This window comes from Ochotona princeps, chromosome 23, assembly GCF_030435755.1.
Source record: "Ochotona princeps isolate mOchPri1 chromosome 23, mOchPri1.hap1, whole genome shotgun sequence".
NCBI classification, from domain to species: Eukaryota; Metazoa; Chordata; class Mammalia; order Lagomorpha; family Ochotonidae; genus Ochotona; species Ochotona princeps.
The window spans coordinates 38,837,197-38,860,874 of record NC_080854.1 but is presented as its reverse complement, the minus strand read 5'-3'; the positions used below and the strand labels follow the sequence as shown (position 1 = coordinate 38,860,874).

Sequence of the window (23,678 nt, the reverse complement as noted above, 5' to 3'; positions counted from 1 at the left end):
CTGTGACTGCGCCTTCACACCGAGGTTCTGAGGGGGAACTGGGGCTTCTCCAGGAGTGTCCCTCACATCCTCCCTCCTGTCCTGGCATCTCACTTGGCTTCCATGACCTTGCCCTCATGTGCCCCCTCTGGTCCCACGAAAGCCCCTGGAGCTTTGTTGGGGGTATTTACTCTTCCACAAAAGCCTCCCCACCCTCGTTTGGGTACTACATTTTCGCTGGCGCCCACAGTGCATCCATGTCTGACTTGGTTCCAGGGCTTGCTTGATTCAGCAGATGGTGCCGTTCTGCCTCCAGGACCCTCGGGCTGCCTTGCTGAGAGTTAGCGGACAAAGGTGCTGCCTGGTCTTCCCACGGCAGGATCAGGGAGGAGCAGGGCAGGGGGCTGCACCAGATGCCCAGTGTGTCCCTGCTAGACCACTGATGCCAAGACAGCGTTGGAACAGGTGTGGGAGCTAAGCTGGGAGGAGCAGCATGGCCAGATGAGTGTGTCCTCTTAAAGGGGACGCTTGGCCCACCCAGAGGGGAAAGGCCGTGTGACAAATGGGACAAGTGGACCTGCGCCAGGGGCAGCTGAGGCCATGGCCGCTGGTAGACCTGGGGTGGGGGGCGAGCAGGCACTGGGCACCAACGGGTGGGAGCTGCCTGGTCCCATGGGTGGAACATTGGTGTGCTGATCTGAGGGTGTCCTAACACTTCTGGAATGGGGCACTGAGAGCAAAGTCCGTGAATGTGAGAGATGTGGTGTGTGGTGGAAGAACTACGTGCAGATTCAAAATCGTGTTTGCATGGAAGCAAACTTGCTGCACACTTCCATTGTCCCCCAGCTGATGGTCAGCAGGCGACCCGTGGGAACAGAACGAAGGTGCTGGGCACTCACCATGTCACTCAGCCCCCACAGCTGGAGGAGCCTGTCTACACAGCACCTGCTGACTGTCCAGGGTGAACACCCGGGCACTCGTCCCTTTGTTTGGTGCAATGGCAGCCCCAGGCCACCATGGGCAGCACGTTTGCTGCTGCTTGCCAGCCCCCCACACCCCTCGCAGCCAGGGTGCTCCTGGCTCTGTCCTCTACGCTCATGAAGAGAGCCCTCCCCGAGCACGTGGTGTGGGCAATAGGGAGGGTCCCTGTCCGGCTGATAGAGAGGCTGGGCTTTGTCAGCTGCATCCCCACCCTCAGCTTGGGCTTGGAGGCAGGACCTCCCCAGGCTCAGCTGTTGCCCAGGGAGGATCCCCTTCTCCTTCCGGGTGCAGCCCCCAGGTGCCCTACAGGGCCTCTGCAGCAGTCCAGGTCCAGGGAGGGCGAGGCCATGTAAGACAGCCTGACACCCAAGATTAGGATCTGGGCTCCCGTGAGATGGATGAGTGGGGGCTCCCTGCGGCGCCCTCCCTCCACTGCAGGCCTGGTGGGGTATCCATCAAATGTCGGCTCCTGGGCAGGGGAGCATCCATCCGCCCGGCACCCGTGTTTCTCTGTAACGCAATCTATTCTGTGCCTCTCTGCAGACAGGCGCCTAGTGGTGGCATGTCACTGGGATGTGCTGAAGAGCGGCACACTGCCCGACCCTGCCTCGGGAGGTGATCCCCAGAATGTGGGCTGTTCCTCCCCCACCTAGGACAGGAGGTGGCTGAGGTCCAGGCAACATGCTGTTGGTGATACGGCATGTGGCCAGGTGGGGGACTGGGCCGACGCCACAGAGCTCCTAGACTCCTGTCCAGCAGGACTGAGCTGGGGCCATGGAGGGGGCCAGCCTGGTCCAGGCCTGACCTCGCAGGTGAGGACTGAGTGAGGGCAGAGCAGATGCCGGGTCCTGCAGCCTGAGGTCAAGGAGAGGAGGCTGCCCAGGGCGATGACCACTGCAACCCGCTGCTGGGAAGACACAAGTGGTCAGGCAGGATCTGGAGCTACAGGCTGGGCAGTGTAGGAGGCACGTGGTAGTCCCCGGGGGTGGAGGGCAGGGGGTCGCTCCTGACCTGCAGTGTCCTCTGTGCTCCTGGACCCTGGTGAGAGAGCAGCACTGGGAAGGTCCCCAGTAGGGCTGTGGTGGAGGGAGGACACTCTGGTCCCTGAAACTGGCAGGAGGCCCCACAGTCTGGGTCCTGCTCCATTTAACCTTGGGAAGGCTCAACCTCTGACCTTTGACCCCTGACCCCAGCCACTGGCCTTCCCCACTGGTTCAGTGCTGTTGTTGAAATTATGTTTGTTCTAAGTCTGCAGTACATACTGTCATGCACGGGAACCAGGGTAGGGAGCAGAACTGGTGGGGTTATGGGGAGTTGCCCCAACTAGGCTGCAGCTCTCACTGGTTTGCGTGAGGGCCGAGTGTGAAGTGGGCAGGATCGGGCTGGACTACAACATCCATCGGTGTGCGTGGAAGACAGGGCTGGAAACAGAACTGATCCAGCAATTGCAACGACCAGCATGTGCATAAGCTGATTGGGGCGATGGATGGTGCCGGACCCTGTACTGACAAACACACACAAGAATCAGGTCTGGGATCACCTTAGATGAAGTTTCTTTGGAGATCCCTCCAACTGAACTGCTGATCGCAGAACCCCAACCATGAAGAGACCATGTTAGCCAGTGGATTCTGAATAGATTTCCTTGCAATTGGAATGGCGAGATTGGCAGCAATCCAGAACTGTTGAACCATCAAAACTGCTTGAGCAGGACCCTCGGAGCGTGCCTCACATCGGGGACCTGGGATGGGTGGGAGGCTGGGTGGGGCTTCTCCCTTTGTTTCTCCCCTGACCCCAGATACAGGGAAACAATATTAGTGTGGAAACAATGGTATTACCCACTTCCCTGTAGCCCTTGACCCTTTGTACCCTAATCAACTAAATAAGATTATTTAAAAAAAAAAAAAGAAATTTCACCCTTTTTCTCCAACCATATCATTCGTGACAACCTCAACATCCCTGTTCATACTTAACCTTACTTTTTACTATCCACCATGACATCTGCTGCTTCTCAAAAATTTTAAATAGAAGTGGCCATAACTTCAAGAAAAAAAAAAAAGAAATTACGTCTGTTCTGAATTTGGACTAGGCCTGAACAGGGAATTACGAGGCAGGAGCCAGCCAGGTGCCCGGTGGATCGGGTTGTAACCCATCCTCGGTCTCCCTGGGGGCTTCCTCCTCAGAGCCCCTGCAGCGGTGGCATCCGTGGGCTTGCCCTGCCAGCCCCAGGATGTGAGAGCTGGCAAGAGGCAACGGCACCTGGGAACACCCTCTGTGAGCCTTCAGGGCCATCCTGGCCAGTGGAGGCCACACAGCCCACTACACTCCAGGCCTGGCCCTTGCTGAGTGGGAGCCTAGGGCAGGCTGACCTCGTGCAGTACCTGGGACTGCTCAAAATGGGAGGGCCACTAATGTGTCCTCTAGAGCCCCTGATCTGCCTGTGTCTTAAGGAGAGGCCCTGCTCTGTGAGCGCTGCATGCTCAGAGGGAGGGACCTGATCTGCAAGGTCGGGTGCAGTCCCAGCACCCCCAGCACCCAGCTCTGAGAATCCCAGGCCTGGGGGTCCTTGTTTCCCCAGGCACACGTGTGAACCCCACCAGCATCCTGCGAGCAGACACCTCTGTTTCTGGGGGATTCCTGCTGGGCTCCAGTGAGTGGTTTTTCTAAAGTGAAGGTGTGGCGGGGACAGGCAGAGTGGGCACTTGTAATCATGGGTGTCAAACACAGTCCCATGTGCCTGTCAGCTGCGGCTGGGGGGCACAGGGACCCACTTTTCTCTGACAGAAATGAATTCTGAACTAAGTGTTCCCCAGCAGAAAGGCCAACGCATCTATACACCTGGCACACGTCTGGTCCGAGCAGTCACCGGTATGTCCCATGTGCAGCTTCCAGGTGGTGGGGTGGGAGGCTGTGGGGTCAGCTCTGTGCGAAGGGGAAGGCCAGCCATGAGGCAGGTGGCAGCCAACCGGGCAGGGGAGAGGTTGCAGCTGTGGTGGCTGGGGGTACGGGAGGTAGTTGGGACATGGGTGTGTGGGTTGACACCACAGAGCAAACACTGGGGGCTCCTGTCAGGAGCAGGTATGGGAGCACTCCCTGGGGTGCTCAGATGTGGCCAAGTGCTCCTAGGAAGGGCTGTGGTGTCCTGGCCACTGCTTGGCATGCCTGATGGGTAACACAGCACAGTGTCGGAGTCCCGGCCACTTGGCTCTGACCCAGCGTCCTGTCCACTTGCACCCCTGGAGGCAGCAGAGATGGCCCCAGTGCTGGGAGCCCTGCTACCCTGGGAAAGGCCCCCTGGCCATCACAGGCTAGTGGCAAGTGGGCCGGCAGATGGGAGTCTCTGTCTCAGCTTTCAAAATAAACAAAAATAAAAAAGAATTTAAAGAAGAATGTCCAGATCTGAGGTCCTCTCATCAAGAACGGTGGGACAATGGTGGGACAACGATGGGACAACGGCTGCTCCGGCTGGGGTCCAGGGGACACCAGGTGTGCGCTGCATGGTGCCTGGGCCCTCGCTCCCCCACGGCTGCTGCCCATCCACATGCTTCTCGGACCCTGGGTGACTGCCAACTCAGGGGCCCCTCGAAGGCAGCTGCTGCACCTGCGGCCACTCCACAGGGCATCCTGGAGGCTGAGGAGAGGGCCCAGGTGGCTTTTCCCCCACAGCACGTGAGAAGCCACTGTGGCGAGCAGAGGCGCCAGGCAAGGCTGAGCAGGCATTGAGCCGCCCAGTGTCCTGACATCCCCTGCCGAGATCACGGCCCCAGCAACAGCTCCCCTAGCTCAGCCTACAGCGGCAGTGGGCAAGGCCTGTGCTCAGTGGGGAGCCTTAGCACTGCTGGCATGCCAGCAACTAGCCTCTGCCCACCAATGGACACTAAGACTGTGAGTCCACTACCTGGGCCAAGCCCAGTGGACGCAAAAGGCCGTTGGGGTGGGAGTGCGAGCCCAGGCACACACACAGCTCCCGGTTCCTGCAGGGTACACCAGCAGATACATGCGTGCACGCAAACACAGGCCACACAGGAACACATCTACATACAAAATGTGCCACACACGCACACAGGACACACATGTGAACACACATGTCACATTCAGCACCATGTTGTGGTACACATGAACATATACCGCCTGCGCTATTTACATATTCACATGCATGAGCTCATCACATAGGAATGTGGTACGCGTATGGAAAGACACACACATTACGCATGTTCTTGCAGGTAAACACACAGATGTGCGTTTACTGCTCACCACACACATGTATACACCTGTACACACATACCATGCCATGATGCACGTGTGTACTTGTATACAACACTCAGAGAAACGTTGCAAGCTCCTCCCTAAAGGGGACCTGCCCCTTGCATCCCAGGGTGGCAGAGAGCTGCCAGTGGGCTCGGGGTGGATGCGGACCCCCAGGGCAGGGCGGCTGAGGACTGCAACGGGCCGGGGGTGGATGTGGACTGGTGGGTACCCCCACAGCAGGGCGGTTGAGGACTGCAGCAGGCTTGGGGGTGGACGCGGACCCCCAGAGCAGGGCGGCGGAAGCTGTCGTGGGCTGGAGGCAGACAGGGGCTCCAGGCCCTCCTCCCTCATTCTTTACTAGGCTGTGGGGACTGTCACTGCTGCTCAGTAAGGCCTGAGTTCTTTGAGCACTTTCTAGAACAAAGGCGGGACACACACTGAGTGGCCAGCTCTCCCCATCAAGGTGGTTTCTGGGCCCTAGGAAGTGGCCTCCCGGAGGCTGTGTGCTCACTAGCCACACTCACCTATAAATCACCGAGGCGACGGTGCCCTGTCAGAACCTGCTGACGGACGGCGCCTTCTCGCCATTACGGCCTTGTGACGGGTGGAAAATTAATTTAAGTGGTAGTTAATTTCTAATGAATTCCACCCAAGCGGCTAATACGGTCCCTCGGTGTTATGGTAACCTTCACGGATCATTGCATTATGTAAATAAATTCCACTTTATGCTGGTTTATTAAAAAAAAGTGAAGCCGGCTGGGGCTAGTCCCTGCACGCCATGTGGGGCTTCCCAGGGTGCCCCTGGTTCTGCTCAGCGGTGTGTGAACACGCGACCTGGCAAGGCTTGGCCCCAGACCCGGGCTCCAGGGGCAACAGGCAGTCCTGTGTGCGCTGGGCAGAGCCAGCACCTGGGAAGCCCCACCCTGGTGACTTGGGTGTGCAGACCACCCTCCACACCCTGCTCCCACGGACTCCTGCGGCCGGACCCTGGGCAGCTGTACTCTGACACATACCCATCCTGGCGGCACTATCCCAGGCGTGGCTTCACCTGGGTTTTATTATTTACTTTTACTTTATTTTTTATTGGAAAGGCAAATTTACAGGAGAGACAAAGCTCTTCCATCTGGTACTTTATTCCCAAATAGCGACAACAGCCAGAGCTGAGTTGATCTGAAGACAGGAGCCAGGAGCTCTTTCGGGTCTCCCACATGGGTGTACGTTCCAGGCTTTGGGCTGTCCTCCACTGCTTTCGTAGTTCATAAGCAGGGAGCTGAACAGGAAGTGGAGTAGCTGGCCATACGGATGCCAGTGCCCAGAAGGCGGAGGATTAGCCGGTTGAGCCGTAGCGCCAGGCCCTTCACCCCATTTCAGTCTGCCTTCCCAGGAGGACTGGGTTTGCTCAGGTGTCTGCCTGTGTGCTCACATGTGTCTTTAAGGCCTTTCTCCAAGGCTGTTTCCTGATGGCTGCCTTGGAGGTCCCTGTCTGGGATGTGGGTGGCTGGCTTTTCCACCACAGCCCCGTTTGCACGCACTCTCCCTCACAGCCCTGCCCCTAGTGGGGCTGCTACAGGCAGCACTAACCGAGCCCTGCCAGCACCAACCCGTCCTCTGCCCTGCCAGCACTAACCCAGCCCTCAGCCCTGCCAGCACTAACCCAGCGCTGTCAGCACTAACCCAGCCCTCAGGCCTGCCAGCACCAACCCAGCCCTGCCAGCACTAACCCAGCGCTGTCACCACTAACCCAGCCCTCAGCCCTGCCAGCACTAACCCAGCGCTGCCAGCACTAACCCAGCCCTCAGCCCTGCCAGCACCAACCCAGCCCTGCCAGCACTAACCCAGCCCTCAGCCCTGCCAGCACTAACCCAGAGCTGCCAGCACTAACCCAGCCCTCAGCCCTGCCAGCACCAACCCAGCCCTGCCAGCACTAACCCAGCCCTCAGCCCTGCCAGCACTAACCCAGCCCTGCCAGCACTAACCCAGCCCTCAGCCCTGCCAGCACTAACCCGTCCTCAGCCCTGCCAGCACTAACCCAGCCCTCAGCCCTGCCAGCACTAACCCAGCGCTGTCACCATTAACCCAGCCCTCAGCCCTGCCAGCACTAACCCGTCCTCAGCCCTGCCAGCACTAACCCAGCGCTGCCAGCACTAACCCAGCCCTCAGGCCTGCCAGCACTAACCCAGCCCTGAGAGCTGCGGGCAGCCCGACTCAGCGCTCCCGAGTTTGTGGCTCACGCTCACGGCTGCCCGCTTGCAGTCCACCCAGCACAAAGCGGTGGAAGAGCGAGTGACACCCCCAGAACTGGGAGATGGATCCCCTCCCCCAGCGTGGGCCTGCGGGGCGGACTGGGTGACGACCCCCTCCCCGGTCACTCCAATACGCAAAAAGCAACGAGATTCTTGTTTACAAAGCAGATTGGTTTTTATCTGAAAGGTGCAGTGACGGAACCTGTGCCGTGGACGCCGCCGCTACATCTGCCGCTGCTTGTGGCGCGGGTTGCTCTTGCAGTGCACGAACCAGCGGCCGCGCCGCTTCACCAGGCAGCAGTCCCGGCAGCGCTTCCGCAGCACGCCCTTGGTCTTGAAGCCGAGCGCGGGCTGCAGGCCGGCCGCCGGGCTCCCCGGCAGCAGCGAGGGCACAGGGGCGCGCGGGGGGCGCAGCAGGCCCGCGCTCAGGCCCACGAGCGTCCGCACCAGGGAGGCGGCCATGGCGGGAGACCTGCGGACGGCGCACAGGGCGTCAGCGCGGCTCCCGGGATCCCACACCGCCTCCCGCGAGCCCAGGACACCCCGACACTGACCTGGAAAGCAGTGCGGCTCTCGCCAGCAACCGGCCTCGCCACGCGCCTGCGCAGTGAGGCGAGCCCGCGCCGCCGCCAGGAAGGAAGATGGCGGCGCATCACGTGGTAGGGCGGGCCCCTGCCAGGCAGTTTTTCGGCAGGCTCGCCCGCCCGCATTGCGCAGGCGCACTACTTGCGCCTCGCTCCCGCCCCGCCTACTCAGAGCAAAATAAGTTCCGGGAGCGCCGCGAGCCGCACGCATGCGTCAGCCGTCGGGGCTACGGCGCGCCGGGTCGAGGGTCACCTGTCAAGATGGCGGCAACGTTGACCTTCCGCAGCTTGCTGTGGCTGCCCCGGGGTGCGCGGGGACTCGGGGTGCGAGTGGCCCGCACCGGGGAGAAGATCACGCACACCGGCCAGGTATTGTCGCCTGGGGGTCCCGTGGACCTGGCGTGGCTGTGGTGGGCGCGATGTGGTCGATGTGTTGGCGCCATCCCCCTCAGGTGTGCACTGTGTTGGCGCCGTCCCCCTCAGGTGTGCACTGTGTGGGCGCCGTCCCCCTCAGGTGTGCACCGTGTGGGCGCCGACCCCCTCAGGTGTGCACCGTGTGGGCGCCGTCCCCCTCAGGTGTGCACCGTGTGGGCGCCGTCCCCCTCAGGTGTGCACCGTGTGGGCGCCGTCCCCCTCAGGTGTGCACCGTGTGGGCGCCGTCCCCCTCAGGTGTGCACCGTGTGGGCGCCGTCCCCCTCAGGTGTGCACCGTGTGGGCGCCGTCCCCCTCAGGTGTGCACCGTGTGGGCGCCGTCCCCCTCAGGTGTGCACCGTGTGGGCGCCGTCCCCCTCAGGTGTGCACCGTGTGGGCGCCGTCCCTCTCAGGTGTGCACCGTGTGGGCGCCGTCCCCCTCAGGTGTGCACCGTGTGGGCGCCGTCCCCCTCAGGTGTGCACCGTGTGGGCGCCGTCCCCCTCAGGTGTGCACCGTGTGGGCGCCGTCCCCCTCAGGTGTGCACCGTGTGGGCGCCATCCCCCTCAGGTGTGCACCGTGTGGGCGCCGTCCCCCTCAGGTGTGCACCGTGTGGGCGCCATCCCCCTCAGGTGTGCACCGTGTGGGCGCCATCCCCCTCAGGTGTGCACCGTGTGGGCGCCATCCCCCTCAGGTGTGCACCGTGTGGGCGCCGTCCCCCTCAGGTGTGCACCGTGTGGGCGCCGTCCCCCTCAGGTGTGCCCAGGTGTGTGAGTCTTGCCCCATCCATCATTCTACCTGTTGTCCACCAGGCTCAGGTGCTGGCGCTGCTGGCCACGGCCTCGCCTTGGGCTTCTTAGGGTTCGTGTGGCATTCTGGGACCTGTGGTTGGAACGCAGGTCACCCTCAGAGACTTCTGTCTGCATTGGTACCAACTTTTGTTCCCCCTAGGTGTATGATGACCAGGACTACAGGAGGATTCGGTTTGAGGGTCGCCAGAAAGAGGTGAGTGGATGGTTGGGCATGAGCGGGAGTGGGGCTGGGCATACATGACCGCACCTCCCGCACCAGGACTGCCTGTCCAGCTGGCCTGTGGGTTCTTCTTACTCTAACCCTAACCTTGTCCCAGGTGGGACTTCCTCCTTCCATCCATGCTGGTCTTGGGCCAAGGCCAGTTCCAGGGTCAGAGGGGAGTGGGCAGTCGTGGCTGAGCCCTGGTCCTGCATGGGTCTGAAGGTCAGGCTCGAGAGAACGGCTCCTTGGTTACTGAGGGGGCTCCCCGGGCCCTGGTGTCCGGGAGTAACTCTGTCAGGCACTGGCTGCTGAGTACCTTTCCCTGTTGCTGTCTTGGCCCTGAAGTCCTGGTGGTGTTGGAGTGACCTGAGTGCTGACCGTAGCTTTTAGAAGGACATGGCAGGTGCTAGTACATGGCTTCAGGGCTCTGGGTGGCACTGTGGAGTTGGGCCAGCACTCAAGCCCTGCCCCTGGCCCTGAGTTGGCATGGTGGGCATAGGAAGTGGATGGGTGGAGTGTGTCTGTCGATAGTGTTGTCATGTGTGCTGTCTGCCGCATATGTCTGGGGTAAGTGCACATGGGTTGTCCCACCATGTCCTCAGGGTGCCTCCACAGTGAGTGTGGGGGCTTATGGGTGCTGTGGGAGCCGCTGGAAAGAGTGAGGGCTGTGAGGGCCTCACAAGGTGCCCTTCCCTCGCCCTGGGAGAGTTGGACAGGGCCTTGGAGATGCTTGGTCAGTGGACAGTGGCAACAGTGGACAGCTGTGTGTGGAGTGGGGGAGTGGGCCATACCAGGGGAAGGTGCTTGCCTGTGCCCAGTCCAGCCACCCTGTGGTCACGGTTCACTCTCCATGTCCTCTGGCCCTGGTAATTCTGACCTTGGGGGCTCATCTGAGATAGGGAGGTCCCGCAGACCCTGTAGGTCCCCAGGAAGGGAGCCCTCCCCATCCCCAGGCCTTGGAGCTTGCCTTTGAGAAGGAGAGAAAGTTCTGGACTTGGTGTTGGTGATGGGGGCACTGTGTGGTTGATATGGGATGTGCTGCATGCCACTGATCCCTGCGTACAGAATGAGGGAGAAGGTGAGTCTTAAGAGTCAGAGATAGATCTACCTGCTGGCTTGTTTCCCAGCTGGCACCAGCGGCCGGCACCAGGGCAGGCCATAACCAGGAGCTTCCTCCTGGTCTCCCAAGTAGCCTCAGGGACCCCTGCACTTGTTCATCACCTGCTGCCTTCTCGGCACGGTAGCTGGAGCTGGATTGGAAGCGGAGCCAGTGGCACATGAAGGAGAGAGTGGAAGGAAATCAGCCTCTAGGCCGCTGTGGAACGGACCACCAATGTCCTTGGGGCTGTCATGGCCGTGTCAGTTCGTCTTGTTTGCCCACGGGTCCGAGAATTGTTGGGTGGGCCTGGCTGTATCCAGGCTGGGAGCCCAGGATGGGTCCATGCTGGTGCCATTTGGCAAGCGGATCGAGCTCTGGGCATGGGTGGAAAGGCCCCATGGCTACCCTTTGTGAAATGCCTCTGCATATGCAAACGTGGCCTGGCAGGCAGTGTGGGGATTCCCAGGTGCAGCCCTGGGGGGTGTTGGGATGAGGTGACTGGAGGCAGAGCTAAAGGTCCTGTGGTCTGGGGTGGCTGCCTGGAGTGTGGAGTGAGGCTGGCCTAGGGCTGGGTCCTGGCAACAGCTGCCCTGCCCTGCTGGGACGAGCTGGACTGATTCCAGGTGGTGGAGCCTGCTTTGCTTCTATGCTCACGAAGCAAAGCAGGCTCGTGGGCAGTGTCGCCTGTGCCCACATTACACCCTCGTCCTGCCATCCCCTTCCTGGCTGTGTGACGGGTTGGAGTGGAGCAAAAGCTTTCCGGCTTTGACATGAATTTCCTGGCTGAAGATGGAAACCATAGTGGCAAGAGGGAGAGGGAGGAGAGAGCAAGCGAGATCAAGAGTGAGGACGGGGAGGAGAGAGAGAAAGAGAGAGATGAGATAGAGGAGAGAGAGATGAGACAGAGAGAGGAGACAGCAAGAGAGAGAGGGAGAGAGGAGAGAGGACAGACAGGAGAGAGCGAGAAAGGGAAGGAGGGAGGGAGGGAGGGAGGGAGGAGAGGACAGATAGGAGAGATGGGGGCAGGGGGATGCAGGCAGGAAAGAACAGAGAGAGGGAGAAGAGACAGAGTGGGGAGAGAAACATTGGGAGGTGCCATGGTCAGCGTCCTGACTTTCCCTCCCGGGTCAGAGTGTGGAGGACGGCTCGTCCCAAGCCCGCCTCTGAGCAGTATCTGCAGGCCTACACACTCACCTGCAGAGACACGCGTGTGCAGCTCAGCGTGACCATTGGTGATGAAAGGTGCAGACGTGCTGTGGAGCGGTTGTGGGTCTCTGGGCATCTCCCCCTGCTCCCCCTGACCCTGCTCAGTGGATTTCCTCCTTTGCTAGACTCCTCTCAGCTTGAGCAGACCTGCCGGCGACAGTGCCCACTCCTCAGGTGGTCACCTGTTAACCCTGTTGGTACAGGTGGGGACACCATGTGCCCAGGCGTGTGGCTGCCATGATGGACTTTTCCCTGATGCCTTTGTGCCCACTGGTGCCCGTCTTCTCTCCCTGGCGAAGGCAGCAGGGGTAGCAGCAGCGTAGTGTCGTGTGGGCATGTTTCCTGCTGGCTTCTTTGTATTCCTGTGGCGCGCTGAGCGCCCCGGCAAGCAGACGTTAATCACAGAAGGTCAGGGTTGCCCCGCGGTGCGGGCCGTAAATGACAGGAGGGCAGTCCTGCGTCAGTCACCATGTCGCGCCGCGTCGAGCCCAGCCTTACCGCCTGCTGAGCTTGGCTGGCGTCTGCTGGCACTGCCACTGACACGCTGTCACTGGGGCAGACGCTGCCTCATTTGCACCAGGAGGCTTCATTTGCATGGCTGGCTGCTCTGGCTGCGTCTTCCATGGCTGAGCCTGCAGGTTTGCTGGGTCTGAAGCACAGAGGGCCACCTGGAGCCTGTGGCCTGGTGTCCCTGCCTCCTGTCGGCTCCCTCCTGGGACCTCTGCCCGTGTCTCTATAGAGCTGGGCAGAAAAGCTTGGCTAGGAGCAGTTTTGTGGCTGACCCTGCCAGAGCACTTGCTCAGGGGTAGAAGGTGTGGCATCCCTTGGAGTCCCTTGGCCAGGGAGGGACTTTGCCTGAGGCCAGCTGACCATGGTGAGCAGAGGGAAGGGTCCTGCTGGCTGTGAGGGACCTAGGACACCCACACTCAGGGCCTGGCAGCCGTCACACACAAACATCACGACCTGCTTGGGTTGACTCCATGAGAGGCTGTGTCCCCTTATTGCCACACAGGGTCACAGCCTGGCCACCACTGTGCCACAGACATCAGCTTTGTCCTGGCCTTTGAAAAGTGAGCTAGTAGGGCCGACTAGATGGCTAGGTCACATCTCCCCGTCCCACTGTCCCTGTCCCTGGCGAGGGTGTGTGGATGGCTGGGCCGGGTCTCCCCTACCCCACTGTCCCTGTCCCTGGGGAGGGAGCCTGGATGGCTGGGCCGGGTCTCCCCTACCCCACTGTCCCTGTCCCTGGGGAGGGAGCCTGGATGGCTGGGTCGGGTCTCCCCTGCCCCACTGTCCCTGTCCCTGGGGAGGGAGCCTGGATGGCCGGGTTGGGTCTCCCCTGCCCCACTGTCCCTGTCCCTGGGGAGGGAGCCTGGATGGCCGGGTCGGGTCTCCCCTGCCCCACTGTCCCTGTCCCTGGGGAGGGAGCCTGGATGGCCGGGTCGGGTCTCCCCTGTCCCTGGGGAGGGAGCGTGGGTGGTCGGGCCGGGTCTCCCCTCTTCCCTGCCGGTCTAGCCTGCCTTGTCTGATCCTGCAACTGGACACCTAGACCTCCTTGACCGCTACTGATTTCGCTTGAGCTGGTGTGGTGGGTCCACCTGTGAGATGCTGCTGCTAGCTCGCTGCGTGCATGTGTGCCTGGGAGTCTGCTGGCTGGTCGGGCAGAACTTGCTGCCGTCCTCGCTGGGTGGAGCATGACTGTGCTCCACAGGGGAGTAAGAAGAAACACCAATGGCCTTGTGGCCTTTCCACATCATGAGCTGACTTCCCAGGAAAGGGCTCGGGGACAATGGGGAGCGCGGGGCTCCAGGATCCATCATGTGTCCATCCACCATCCCAGCTTACCGTGGGACACTCCCAGGTCTCCTGTAACTTCCACCACAGGTCACATCTTTGGGGACAGACTCCGGTCTCTCGTGGAGACCAGTGTGCAGCGAGAGCCGCCCTACACCAGGATGGTCCCTGGGGCATGGCTCCATGCGCACTCGGTGTCCATGTTTAGGGTCCCCATGGCCTTGCCCCCAGCCCTCCAGGATGGTCCCTGGGGCATGGCTCCATGCGCACTCGGTGTCCATGTTTAGGGTCCCCATGGGGCCCCATGGCCTTGCCCCCAGCCCTCCAGGATGGTCCCTGGGGCATGGCTCCATGCGCACTGGGTGTCCATGTTTAGGGTCCCCACGGGACCCCATGGCCTTGCCCCCAGCCCTCCAGGATGGTCCCTGGGGCATGGCTCCATGCGCACTGGGTGTCCATGTTTAGGGTCCCCACGGGGCCCCAAGGCCTTGCCCCCAGCCGTCCAGCAGTCCTGGGTTTTCAGTTGTGGCTTGGCTTTGTTCTGACTGAGGTATCGCCAGGATCCCCACATGGGCTTGCCTGCAGGGGTCCCGGCTGCAGGTATACCTGGCAAGATTGCAGAGTATGGCCCGACCTCGGCCTAGCCCCGACCTGCTTACGTGGCAGGGGTGACCTAACCTTGGGAAGGTCTTGCTGCCTTTCCTCTCTGTGGCATTGCCTTTCAAAATGAGTGGGCCTTTCTGCTTGGAGTTGCTCAGATGGCACCAATTCCCGCAGGGGCCCAGCCAATGGGCAGTTCTGTGGGCATCTGTTGGTGAGCCAGGGAGCCGAGCAGAGGGTGGCACTGACTGCTAGGGCAGAGCGGATGGACAGGTGGTGGCTGTTGCTCTGTCAGTGGCTTGGGTGTCCACCCTGGCCACAGTGACGCCACAGCCCAGGAGCGGTGGGGTGGGTATGTCTCTGCTGTGTGGCACCAAGGCCCTACAGGCTGGGGGTGCAGGGACCAGGAATACTGGAGTGACCAAGCAAGGGCTGTTCTTGGTGAGGGTTCAGGTGACACGTTCCTGATATCGAATGGGGGACAGGACGCTGCAAGACCCCGAGTGTGAGAAGTCGGTCAGGAGGGGATGGCCGTTGGACAGGGCAGCAGAGCCACCGGTGAAGCCCCTGGCCCGGGAGGACATGTCTGCAGACCCTGTGTCTCGAGAGAACTGCTTCAGGGGGCCCAGAGCACCTGACGCTGGTGGGACTGGGGGCTGGCCAGTCTGTGCAGGTGGAACGGGCAGCTGACAGGGGCCTGACAACCACCGAGGACTCCTGAGCTTTTTACGGGTGCTGGGACAGAGCCAACACCCGCAGAAACACCTCTCTGGGCCCCACCCACACCATGCTATAGGGTGTGGAGTCCTGGGCCTCTACGGGCTGGGTGAATGGGCGATCATGGCCTGTGGACCGGAAGCTGGAGCTGTCCTCTGGCTGGTGTGTGTGTGTGAGATCATGTGTACATGTGTGTGCACATGTGGTCACATGTGCATGTGTGTGTGGGAACCTGCCCCCCAGGTTGTTTAATGTCTCACTTGGTGTCCCTGAGGGGCCCACAGCCCCATGCCTGTAGCACCCCACCCCATCTCCATGCGGAGAACAGCACCCTGCTTCTTGGTGGGGAAGGGGACTGCTCCCTGGCCAGAACCAGGAAGGGTGGACACAGGAGGCAGCTTGGAAGGCCCTTCACTGAGCAGTCAAGGAGGTGGAGGCAGTGGATGTGGTGGGCCTGGGTGGTATATGGACCTGCAGGAGCCCAGGCCGTGAAACACCTGCACAGTCAGGGTCCCTGCTGTGGTGTTGGAGCTGCGAGCATGGAGCTGACCCCGGTCCATCCAGCGCTACCTTGAGGTCACCTGAGGTCAGACTGCTGGAGAAAAGCGAGGAGCTTATGAGAAAGGGCTCATTTGGACTCACTCGAGGGGCAGGAGACGTGTGTGCCTATGTGTAGGGGTGCCTGCCTGTGTGTGGGCTAGAAGGGTGCCAACAGTGGAGGGCGGGCAACCAAGTTTGAGAAGGGCCAAAGGAGACCTGTTTGTTGTGATTCTCTAAATCTGGGGTTTGGTCCGACGAGCTGCCGTGTGTGGTCCTCCGCGTGGGGCCGGCGTGTCTGACCTGTCCCCTGCCGTGTGTGGTCCTCCGCGTGGGGCCGGCGTGTCTGACCCTGTCCCCTCCCGTGTGCGGTCCTCCGCGTGGGGCCGGCGTGTCTGACCTGTCCCCTGCCGTGTGCGGTCCTCCGCGTGGGGCCGGCGTGTCTGACCTGTCCCCTGCCGTGTGCGGTCCTCCGCGTGGGGCCGGCGTGTCTGACCTGTCCCCTGCCGTGTGCGGTCCTCCGCGTGGGGCCGGCGTGTCTGACCCTGTCCCCTGCCGTGTGCGGTCCTCCGCGTGGGGCCGGCGTGTCTGACCTGTCCCCTGCCGTGTGCGGTCCTCCGCGTGGGGCCGGCGTGTCTGACCCTGTCCCCTGCCGTGTGCGGTCCTCCGCGTGGGGCCGGCGTGTCTGACCTGTCCCCTGCCGTGTGCGGTCCTCCGCGTGGGGCCGGCGTGTCTGACCTGTCCCCTGCCGTGTGCGGTCCTCCGCGTGGGGCCGGCGTGTCTGACCTGTCCCCTGCCGTGTGTGGTCCTCCGCGTGGGGCCGGCGTGTCTGACCTGTCCCCTGCCGTGTGCGGCCCTCTGTGTGGGGCCCGCGTGTCTGACCCTGTCCCCTGTGTCTCTCAGTTCTCTCTTGGCTTTGCTGCAGGTGAACAAGAACTTTGCCATTGACCTGATAGCAGAGCAGCCTGTGAGTGACGTGCAGAATCGTGTGGTTGCGTGTGACGGCGGAGGTGGGGCGCTCGGGCACCCGAAGGTGTACATCAACCTGGTGAGCCGACACCTGCATACACAGAGCCACACATGCCCACACACACCTGCACACTCCTGCACATGCCTGTACATGCCCACACGTGCCTACATACACACCCACACATGCCCGCACACGCCTGCACACACCCACATACTGGCACATGCCTGCATATGTCGCACATGCTTACACATGCTTGCACACACCCACATACCTGCATACACCCACACGTACCTGCACATGCCTGCACACATCCACATGTGCCCGTACATGCCTGCACACACCCACAGGTACCTGCACATGCCTGCACACATCCACATGTGCCCGTACATACCTGCACACACCCACACGTACCTGTACATGCCTGCACATACCCACATGTACCTGCACATGCCTGCACACATCCACATGTGCCCGTACATGCCTGCACACACCCACACGTACCTGCACATGCCTGCACATACCCACATGTGCCCGTACATGCTGCAGTGTCCACGTATGCCTCCTAGCCTTGCCCACTCGCTCCCCCTGAGCACTCCATTCTGTCTGGGTGGGTGGGCGGTATTTTTCTGGGGTTACCCTTGTCTCCTGCGGGTCTGGGTGTTTGCCTGTGGGTGGGGCTGGAGCCCCTGCGTGTCCTCAGCTGTCCTAGAGGCTTAGGGCTCTGCTGGTGTCTGTCTCCCAGCTGTGACGTGTGGACACTGGGCTCGGAGGTGGATGTGTCAGGTTGCCCCTCTCTCCTCTCAGGACAAGGACACGAAGACTGGGACGTGTGGCTACTGCGGACTGCAGTTCAGACAGCAGCGACACTAGGTGGAGTCCAGCGGGGTGCCGTTAAGGCAGTGGTGCAGGGTTTGTCTGCGTGCTCAATAAAGGCTGCTTGGCTTGGGTGACCCTGTGTGTCCTTCCCGCATGCAACGCAACTACCCTCCTTGGGCAAGGAAGGGAGGGGGGCAGGTAGCGCCTGCAGACTTTGCAGAAACACTTGGGTTCGCAGTGAGGCGGCCCACCAGGGTCACACAGCACGGGGAGAGGCCTGGCCAAGGCTGCCGGCCTGCAGAGTCACGGTAAATGCAGGTTCCTAACTCCCGTCGACGTTTGAGGCTGTGAAAAGTCACAGGGGCCACTGAGAACACAAACGCCCATGGAAAGCATAAACAGGAGACCAGGACTAGCTGCTGATCCGGCTGGGGACGTGGGACCCCACACCAGCACCTTGACTGCTCCTGGCTCTAATCCTGGCCCAGATGCATGCTGGTGCCAACGTGGGAGGAGCTGGGAGGGTCACGGGAGGGGAGAGGGATGGTGCTGGAGGTGACAGTGTGGTCCCTGCCAAGCCTCTGGGAGTCCTGAATCAATTCCCCTTCCTGCTTTTGGCCCTGCTTCTCCTCACTCTGGTAGGCAACTGGGCTGTGGGTTTCTGTTTTCCAAATGTGAAAACTGAGGGGTCAGGACAGACTCTGTGTTCCAGGCACGACTGTAAGTGGCCTTCTAGGGTGGCCGGGTGGCTTGGAGGGGCCTGTCCCCTGGTCTCCTGAGCTCTAGAGAGTAGTGGCCGAGGGGGGAGGTGTTGCTCCGGAGCTAGGCCCAGGTGGGAGCGGGCAGGAGAGGTGCAGAGGTGTGTTGGCAGTGGCTGTCTAACTCAGGCTGCCCGCGGTGGCCTTCCCAGCCCTGCCGAGAGCTCCTCGTGTGGACAGGATCCTAGTCCTTGACTGCTGCACCCACCCAGCAGAGGCAGGATTGTGCAGTCGATGCAGCCTGCACAGTGGGCCTACTGCTGTGCTGGGGGTCGCGGACAGCCCTGGCTGAAGGCTCCAGGTCCGAGCCTGTGTCCAGTGACTCTGAGACAGCAGGAGACCTGGCTGCTTCGCGTCAGGGTTGCAGGGGACACCTGACTGACAGGTGACGCCCCGGCTGTTCCGCCCTGGGCAGCAGGGGGCGCTCTCAGGCATAGCAGCGCCTAGCGGCTGGAGCGCGCTCGCCCCCCAGAGCCTAGCTTCGGTATTACAGCAAGGTCTACTGGGCACTCCAGGGTGCTACTTGGCTGACCATGCCTGACTCTGGAAAGCTCCAGGCGGCGTTCTCAGAGACAAGACAGGAGCTGGCACATCTGTCCTCAGAGGTGACTCCTGGGGCTGTTGTCACCCAGGACTGGGGACAGACCTGCTTTCAGTGCCTCCTTGTCTAAGTTCCCCAAGGGCCTCTGAGGTTGTGGGGAAGGGAGTGCCTCCCCACTCCACAGCAAGGGCCTGCCTACAGGACCGTGCCTTGTGTTATGTTGTCAGAGGTGTACACAGGCTCCATAGGCTCACAGCAGGGCCTCATAGCTGGAACTGCTGTGTTGTGTACAGGTGTCCCAGACTGCTGCGTGGACCGCCTTGCTCGATGGTGAGCCCGGTGCTGGGTAACTCCACGGATCTGGGTGGGATGGTGGCACAGGTTTGGGCTCAGTCTGTGGTCCAGGTGCAGCTGTGCTGCAGGTGCTGGCTTAATTGCAGGCTGGTGGTCGTTGCGCAGGTGCCGGGTTAGCCTTTGCTCAGCCAGCTGCACACTCAGCCCTCATCAAGCCCAGGTGTCTCTAGCTGCCTGACCTAGGGCTGTTGCGCTTAGCCAGAATCCCTTACCAAGGACCAGTGAGCCAATGCTTCCATTGCTGGTGCCCACTGTTCACCCTGCCGGCCGCCTGCCTGTCTGCTGGTCCCCCTCCTGAGCTGCGACGTTCCGTGTGCTTACTTGAAAGGGAACTCATCTAAAAGGTGTAGCTGGGTCTACAATAAGGCCTGTGGAACATTCCAGGACAGCTCTCTGGGTTTTGCCTGCCTCAGATGCTCCAGGCAGTGAGGACCAGGGCCTCACACCCTGGTGCCGAGGCTGGGCAGGACCTGCGGAGCCCCCTGCCAGGTTACCTGCGGGGTATCTTCGTCTCTCTGCTCTTCTTGGTGGGAACCAGCCCTGCCCTGCTGTGGCCTCAGGACCCAGCACTATGGGGTGTGCCCTGTGAGGTCACTGCTGGCCTCTGTGACTGGCACTGGCTCCGGCCCCCTACCCCTAGCCGGCCCTGGAGCTGAACTGCAGAGAGCAGGGTGGGGACGCGTTTGCCCTTGGCCCCTGGTGTCTGTGACTTGGCCCCGCAGGTCCTCATCCTGGGATGCTCGCTGAGTCGTAGGTGTGCTGAGCGCTGTGTGATAGGGCACAGCTGGCAGCGGCTGGCTTTCTCCCCAAGCAGTCTAGCTAAAGGTCGCATTTGCAAAGAGTCAGAGGGAGTTGCAGGTAATTGGTGTGTGCCCCCCATGCCCCCCGGGCCCACGGCGTTGATGGACCTGAGTGCTCACGTCAGGTAATTAAAGCCGAGGGGCCGTGCCTGCCTTAGGTGAGGGTGTGCGGTCAGCAGCAAGACAGCAGGCAGCGGGGACAGGCTAGCCGGTGTTCCCTTGGGCCCCTAGGTGCAGGGTGGGCCGACTGGCTGACAGCAGGCACCACACAAGGTGTGAGGGAGGCTCCACAGTAGCCCCAGCTGCCGCTGCCATGATGTCAGTGGCCGGGAGAGGAGCCGCCTGCTGCCCAGGGTCTGCAGGGCAGTGCTTGATGCAGCCATGCAACCCCCCCCCCCCCGAGATGAGTAGGGATACAAGGATGTGTCAGTGTGCAAGAGACACGTGGCTGACAGGGCCTCCCAGTGATGCCATCAATGGCAGTGTCCTGTGACGGTGACGTCACTGGGTGATGATGTCACATGACGGTGACGTGGCTGAAAGGCAGTGTTACGGAATAGGAGCGTTGCCTGCTCGGGATCTTCATGACAGATTCCAGAATGGTCAGATGGAAACTTTGTGTCTGCTTACACAGCTCTGGGGCAGATGCCACATACCCAGGAATAAAGTGACGTGGGTAATCTTTGCTCCCAGCCAATGAGACGCTGGCAGACCCTAACTTGGGGCTGGGTACCTTGACAGGCCACGGTGACCATCACGAAGGGAGTTTGTTCAGCCTTGGTGGGTGTGGAGGTCTCAGAGGTGGCCAGCAACTCTGGCCAGGTCCCACGTGCACCCCAGGAAGCAGCAGCAAGGGCTCAAGTGCATGGGCTCTTGCACCCACATGAGGCACCCAGCCACTGCAGGCGTCTGGGGAGTGATCAACAGAGGGACCATCTCTGTTTCTCTTTCTGCCTTTCAGTACTTGTGCTTCCAAAATAAGACTGCACACACGTGGCACGGTTTTCCAGTCACCATTGGTTCAGGGGCCACACGTCGGCTTCCTAGGGTCCAGCCTGGGGTGCTGCTCTGCCCGGAAGGCCTCAAAGACCTCCTGTTATCCAGCCCACCCCAAACCACATTCTTTCACGGGGGCAGGAGGTGACAGATGACAATCTCAAGACCATGGCCCCAGGGCCTGGGCTGTGTGGGGTGGGTGGGTGGTTGATGGCCTGTGGGAGCCACTTTTGCAACCCCTTCCCTGCATGGTCACCTGCAGGTTCCCTGTGTCACAACTTTGGGCTGAATGTGTTTGCTCATGTGAGACTGGCTGTCCTAAGGGACACCCTTTGCGCTGCGCCCGCAGGGGTAGGAAGGGGTGTGTGGGCCTGACCTCCTATGGACCCAGGTCCTGCAGCCTGGGCTTGGGGTCACCTTGAGCCAGAGCTGAGGGTACAGGACTGCCAGGTACTTGAGTACACAGTTCTCAACTTGCCCTCTGACCCCGGGAGAAAGACTCAGGACAGTGCACAGTGAGCAGGTAGCAACAGCTGTGTGTGTGCACAGTGTGCAGGTGAGCCCAGCTGTGTGTGTGCACAGTGAGCAGGTGAGCCCAGCTGTGGGTGTGCACAGTGAGCAGGTGAGCCCAGATGGATGTGCACAGTGTGCAGGTGAGCCCAGCTGTGGGTGTACACAGTGAGCAGGTGAGCCCAGCTGTGGGTGTGCACAGTGAGCAGGTGAGCCCAGCTGTGGGTGTGCACAGTGTGCAGGTGAGCCCAGCTGTGGGTGTGCACAGTGAGCAGGTGAGCCCAGCTGTGTGTGTGCACTGTGTACAGGTGAGCCCAGCTGTGGGCGTGCACAGTGTGCAGGTGAGCCCAGCTGTGGGCGTGCACAGTGAGCAGGTGAGCCCAGCTGTGGGCGTGCACAGTGAGCAGGTGAGCCCAGCTGTGGGCGTGCACAGTGAGCAGGTGAGCCCAGCTGTGGGTGTGCACAGTGAGCAGGTGAGCCCAGCTGTGGGCGTGCACAGTGAGCAGGTGAGCCCAGCTGTGGGCGTGCACAGTGTGCAGGTCGCCCACTGTGGGTGTGAAGTGTGTGAGTCCCTGGGATGACTCTACCTCGGTGTCTGCTTGCAGTGCTGGGTGTATCCGGGCCCCTGGTGCGTGGGCAGCCTTCTGTGCCCCTGCCTGTGCTCCCAGTGCTGTCGGCTCAGAGTGCAGTCCTGGGCGTCTGTTCTTTCTCAGGAGATAGCAGGGGAGGAAGGACGCAGATAAGGACTCTCAGCAGGGTTATCGGCTGCCCTCTGGAGCAGCTGCCAGGGGAGTGTTGTCACCTGCAGATAGAGGTCAGGCTGGGCCCCACAGGTCAGAGCAGGGTGGGGCCTGTCAACGATCAGGGGCCAGCAGCAGAGCCAAGGCTGTGGGCAGAGCTGGTCCCAGTGGCTGGGGTGGCACGACCCAGGCTTGGGGAAAGCCTGCATGGGGCTGGAGCAGGGAAGCCTCACATGGTGCCCTTCTCACGCAGGCTGCTCTGACAATCTATTTTTTTTTTTAAAGTGAATCATAAACCTTAGTGCAAATTGAAATTATCTTGCTTTCTAGTCTTTTTTTTAAATTGCAAAGTCAGATATACAGAGAGGAGGAGAGACAGAGAGGAAGATCTTCTGTCCAATGATTCACTCCCCAAGTGACCGCAATGGCCAGCGCTGCGCCGATCCGAAGCCAGGAGCCAGGAATCTCTTCCAGGTCTCCCACATGGGTGCAGAGTCCCAAGGCTTTGGGCCTTCCTCGACTGCTTTCCTAGGCCACAAGCAGGGAGCTGGATGGGAAGTAGAGCTGCTGGGATTAGAACTGGTGCCCATATGGAATCCCAGCATGTTCAAGGCGAGGACTTTAGCCGCTAGGCTATGGCACCAGGTCCTACTCTGGCAGTCTTACAGCCCACTGCCTAGAACACTGTGTTGCTTCTTGGGCCAGAGAACCATCCAAAAGCCAGTGCTCCTCCATGTACCTGCTGCCTGGATTCACCAGAGCCCGAGGCCACACAGGATCCCTAAGCTGTCCCAATGGACACTAACACAGGGGCACACAGTGGGTGATGGGAGGGAGGGGTGTGGGGGGATGGTCACAGTGCATGATGGGAGGTGGGGTGTTGGGTACCACCATAGTGACCAGGCCATGAACTGCTCCAGATTACCCAGAGGGCCTGGCCTTGGCTTGGCTGTGTCTCGATTTCCCCTCAGAGTGAGGAGGGATGTGGGTACCCCCAAGGGTTGTTGGGATTACACTGCCATGACATACCTACCACTTTACAGGTTGCCTGACCATGTGGTCTTCAGCACACACTGGGCACAAAGGACAGACGTGTGTGCCTGTACACATCATAGGTATGTGCACACATGAACCACAGCTCCCATGAGCCTGGTTGCCATTATCTGGCATTGTTGAGACTTGAGGCTGTGTGCAGCATGCCCCGAGGAGCCACATCTCTCCCTTCAGCCATCCTGTCCTCAGCCGTGCCAGCAGTGACAGACAGGGGCCAGCGTGGGGGCCGGGGCAGAGCCGTCAGCTCTCCTCACCTCTCACTGTTGCGCTGCGTCTCTGCACTGGCATTTGGACGCTGTCCTTGCTGCCACCGGCCATGAGCCAGCGGCTGCCAAATGACTCCCGTCAACAGCTTGGGCCAGCACCTCATCTTGCAGGCCTGTGCAAGGGTGGGGCGGTGCATTCCACAGGCGCGAGCCGGTGGTGACAGGTGCCACCTTGGCCCTCCAAGGGCCTGGGCTCACTGACAGGAAGACTACGAGCCTGCAGGCCTGTAGGTGGGAACAAGAATGTGGGTGTCGGGGGCCTGCAGGGACCTGCCGGTCCCTCCTGCCACACACTTGGCCCACTTGCCTCCCCAGGGGGCCCAGAGGGCTGCACGTGCACCCCCTCCTCGCATAGGCTCAGGATGACCTCAGGGAGCAGGGGTTCTTGGCACCTGCCCTGGGTGGTGCTCTGGTGGGAGGAGGGCCTGGCCCTGGAGCCACAAGCTCTGTCCTGGGGCCTCTCCCA

The 23,678-nt window shown here is 61.1% G+C and overlaps 2 protein-coding genes across 2 annotated transcripts; one reads left to right on the top strand and one right to left on the bottom strand.

The window, feature by feature from the left end:
- Positions 1 to 7,598: 7,598 nt before the first annotated feature.
- On the bottom strand, positions 7,599 to 8,116 carry MRPL36 (mitochondrial ribosomal protein L36). The gene is made up of 2 exons (XM_058680034.1): positions 8,003 to 8,116; positions 7,599 to 7,920 (listed from the first exon to the last, which is right to left on the bottom strand). The coding sequence occupies exon 2, from the start codon at positions 7,908 to 7,910 to the stop codon at positions 7,671 to 7,673; it is 240 nt and encodes a 79-aa protein (XP_058536017.1). The 5' UTR covers positions 7,911 to 7,920; positions 8,003 to 8,116; the 3' UTR covers positions 7,599 to 7,670.
- Positions 8,117 to 8,238: 122 nt separating this feature from the next.
- Positions 8,239 to 17,328, top strand: NDUFS6 (NADH:ubiquinone oxidoreductase subunit S6). The gene is made up of 4 exons (XM_004597919.3): positions 8,239 to 8,401; positions 9,393 to 9,446; positions 16,334 to 16,456; positions 17,183 to 17,328. Exons 1-4 carry the CDS (start codon positions 8,294 to 8,296, stop codon positions 17,246 to 17,248), a joined length of 351 nt encoding a protein of 116 aa, XP_004597976.1. The 5' UTR covers positions 8,239 to 8,293; the 3' UTR covers positions 17,249 to 17,328.
- The last annotated feature ends 6,350 nt before the right edge of the window (positions 17,329 to 23,678 follow it).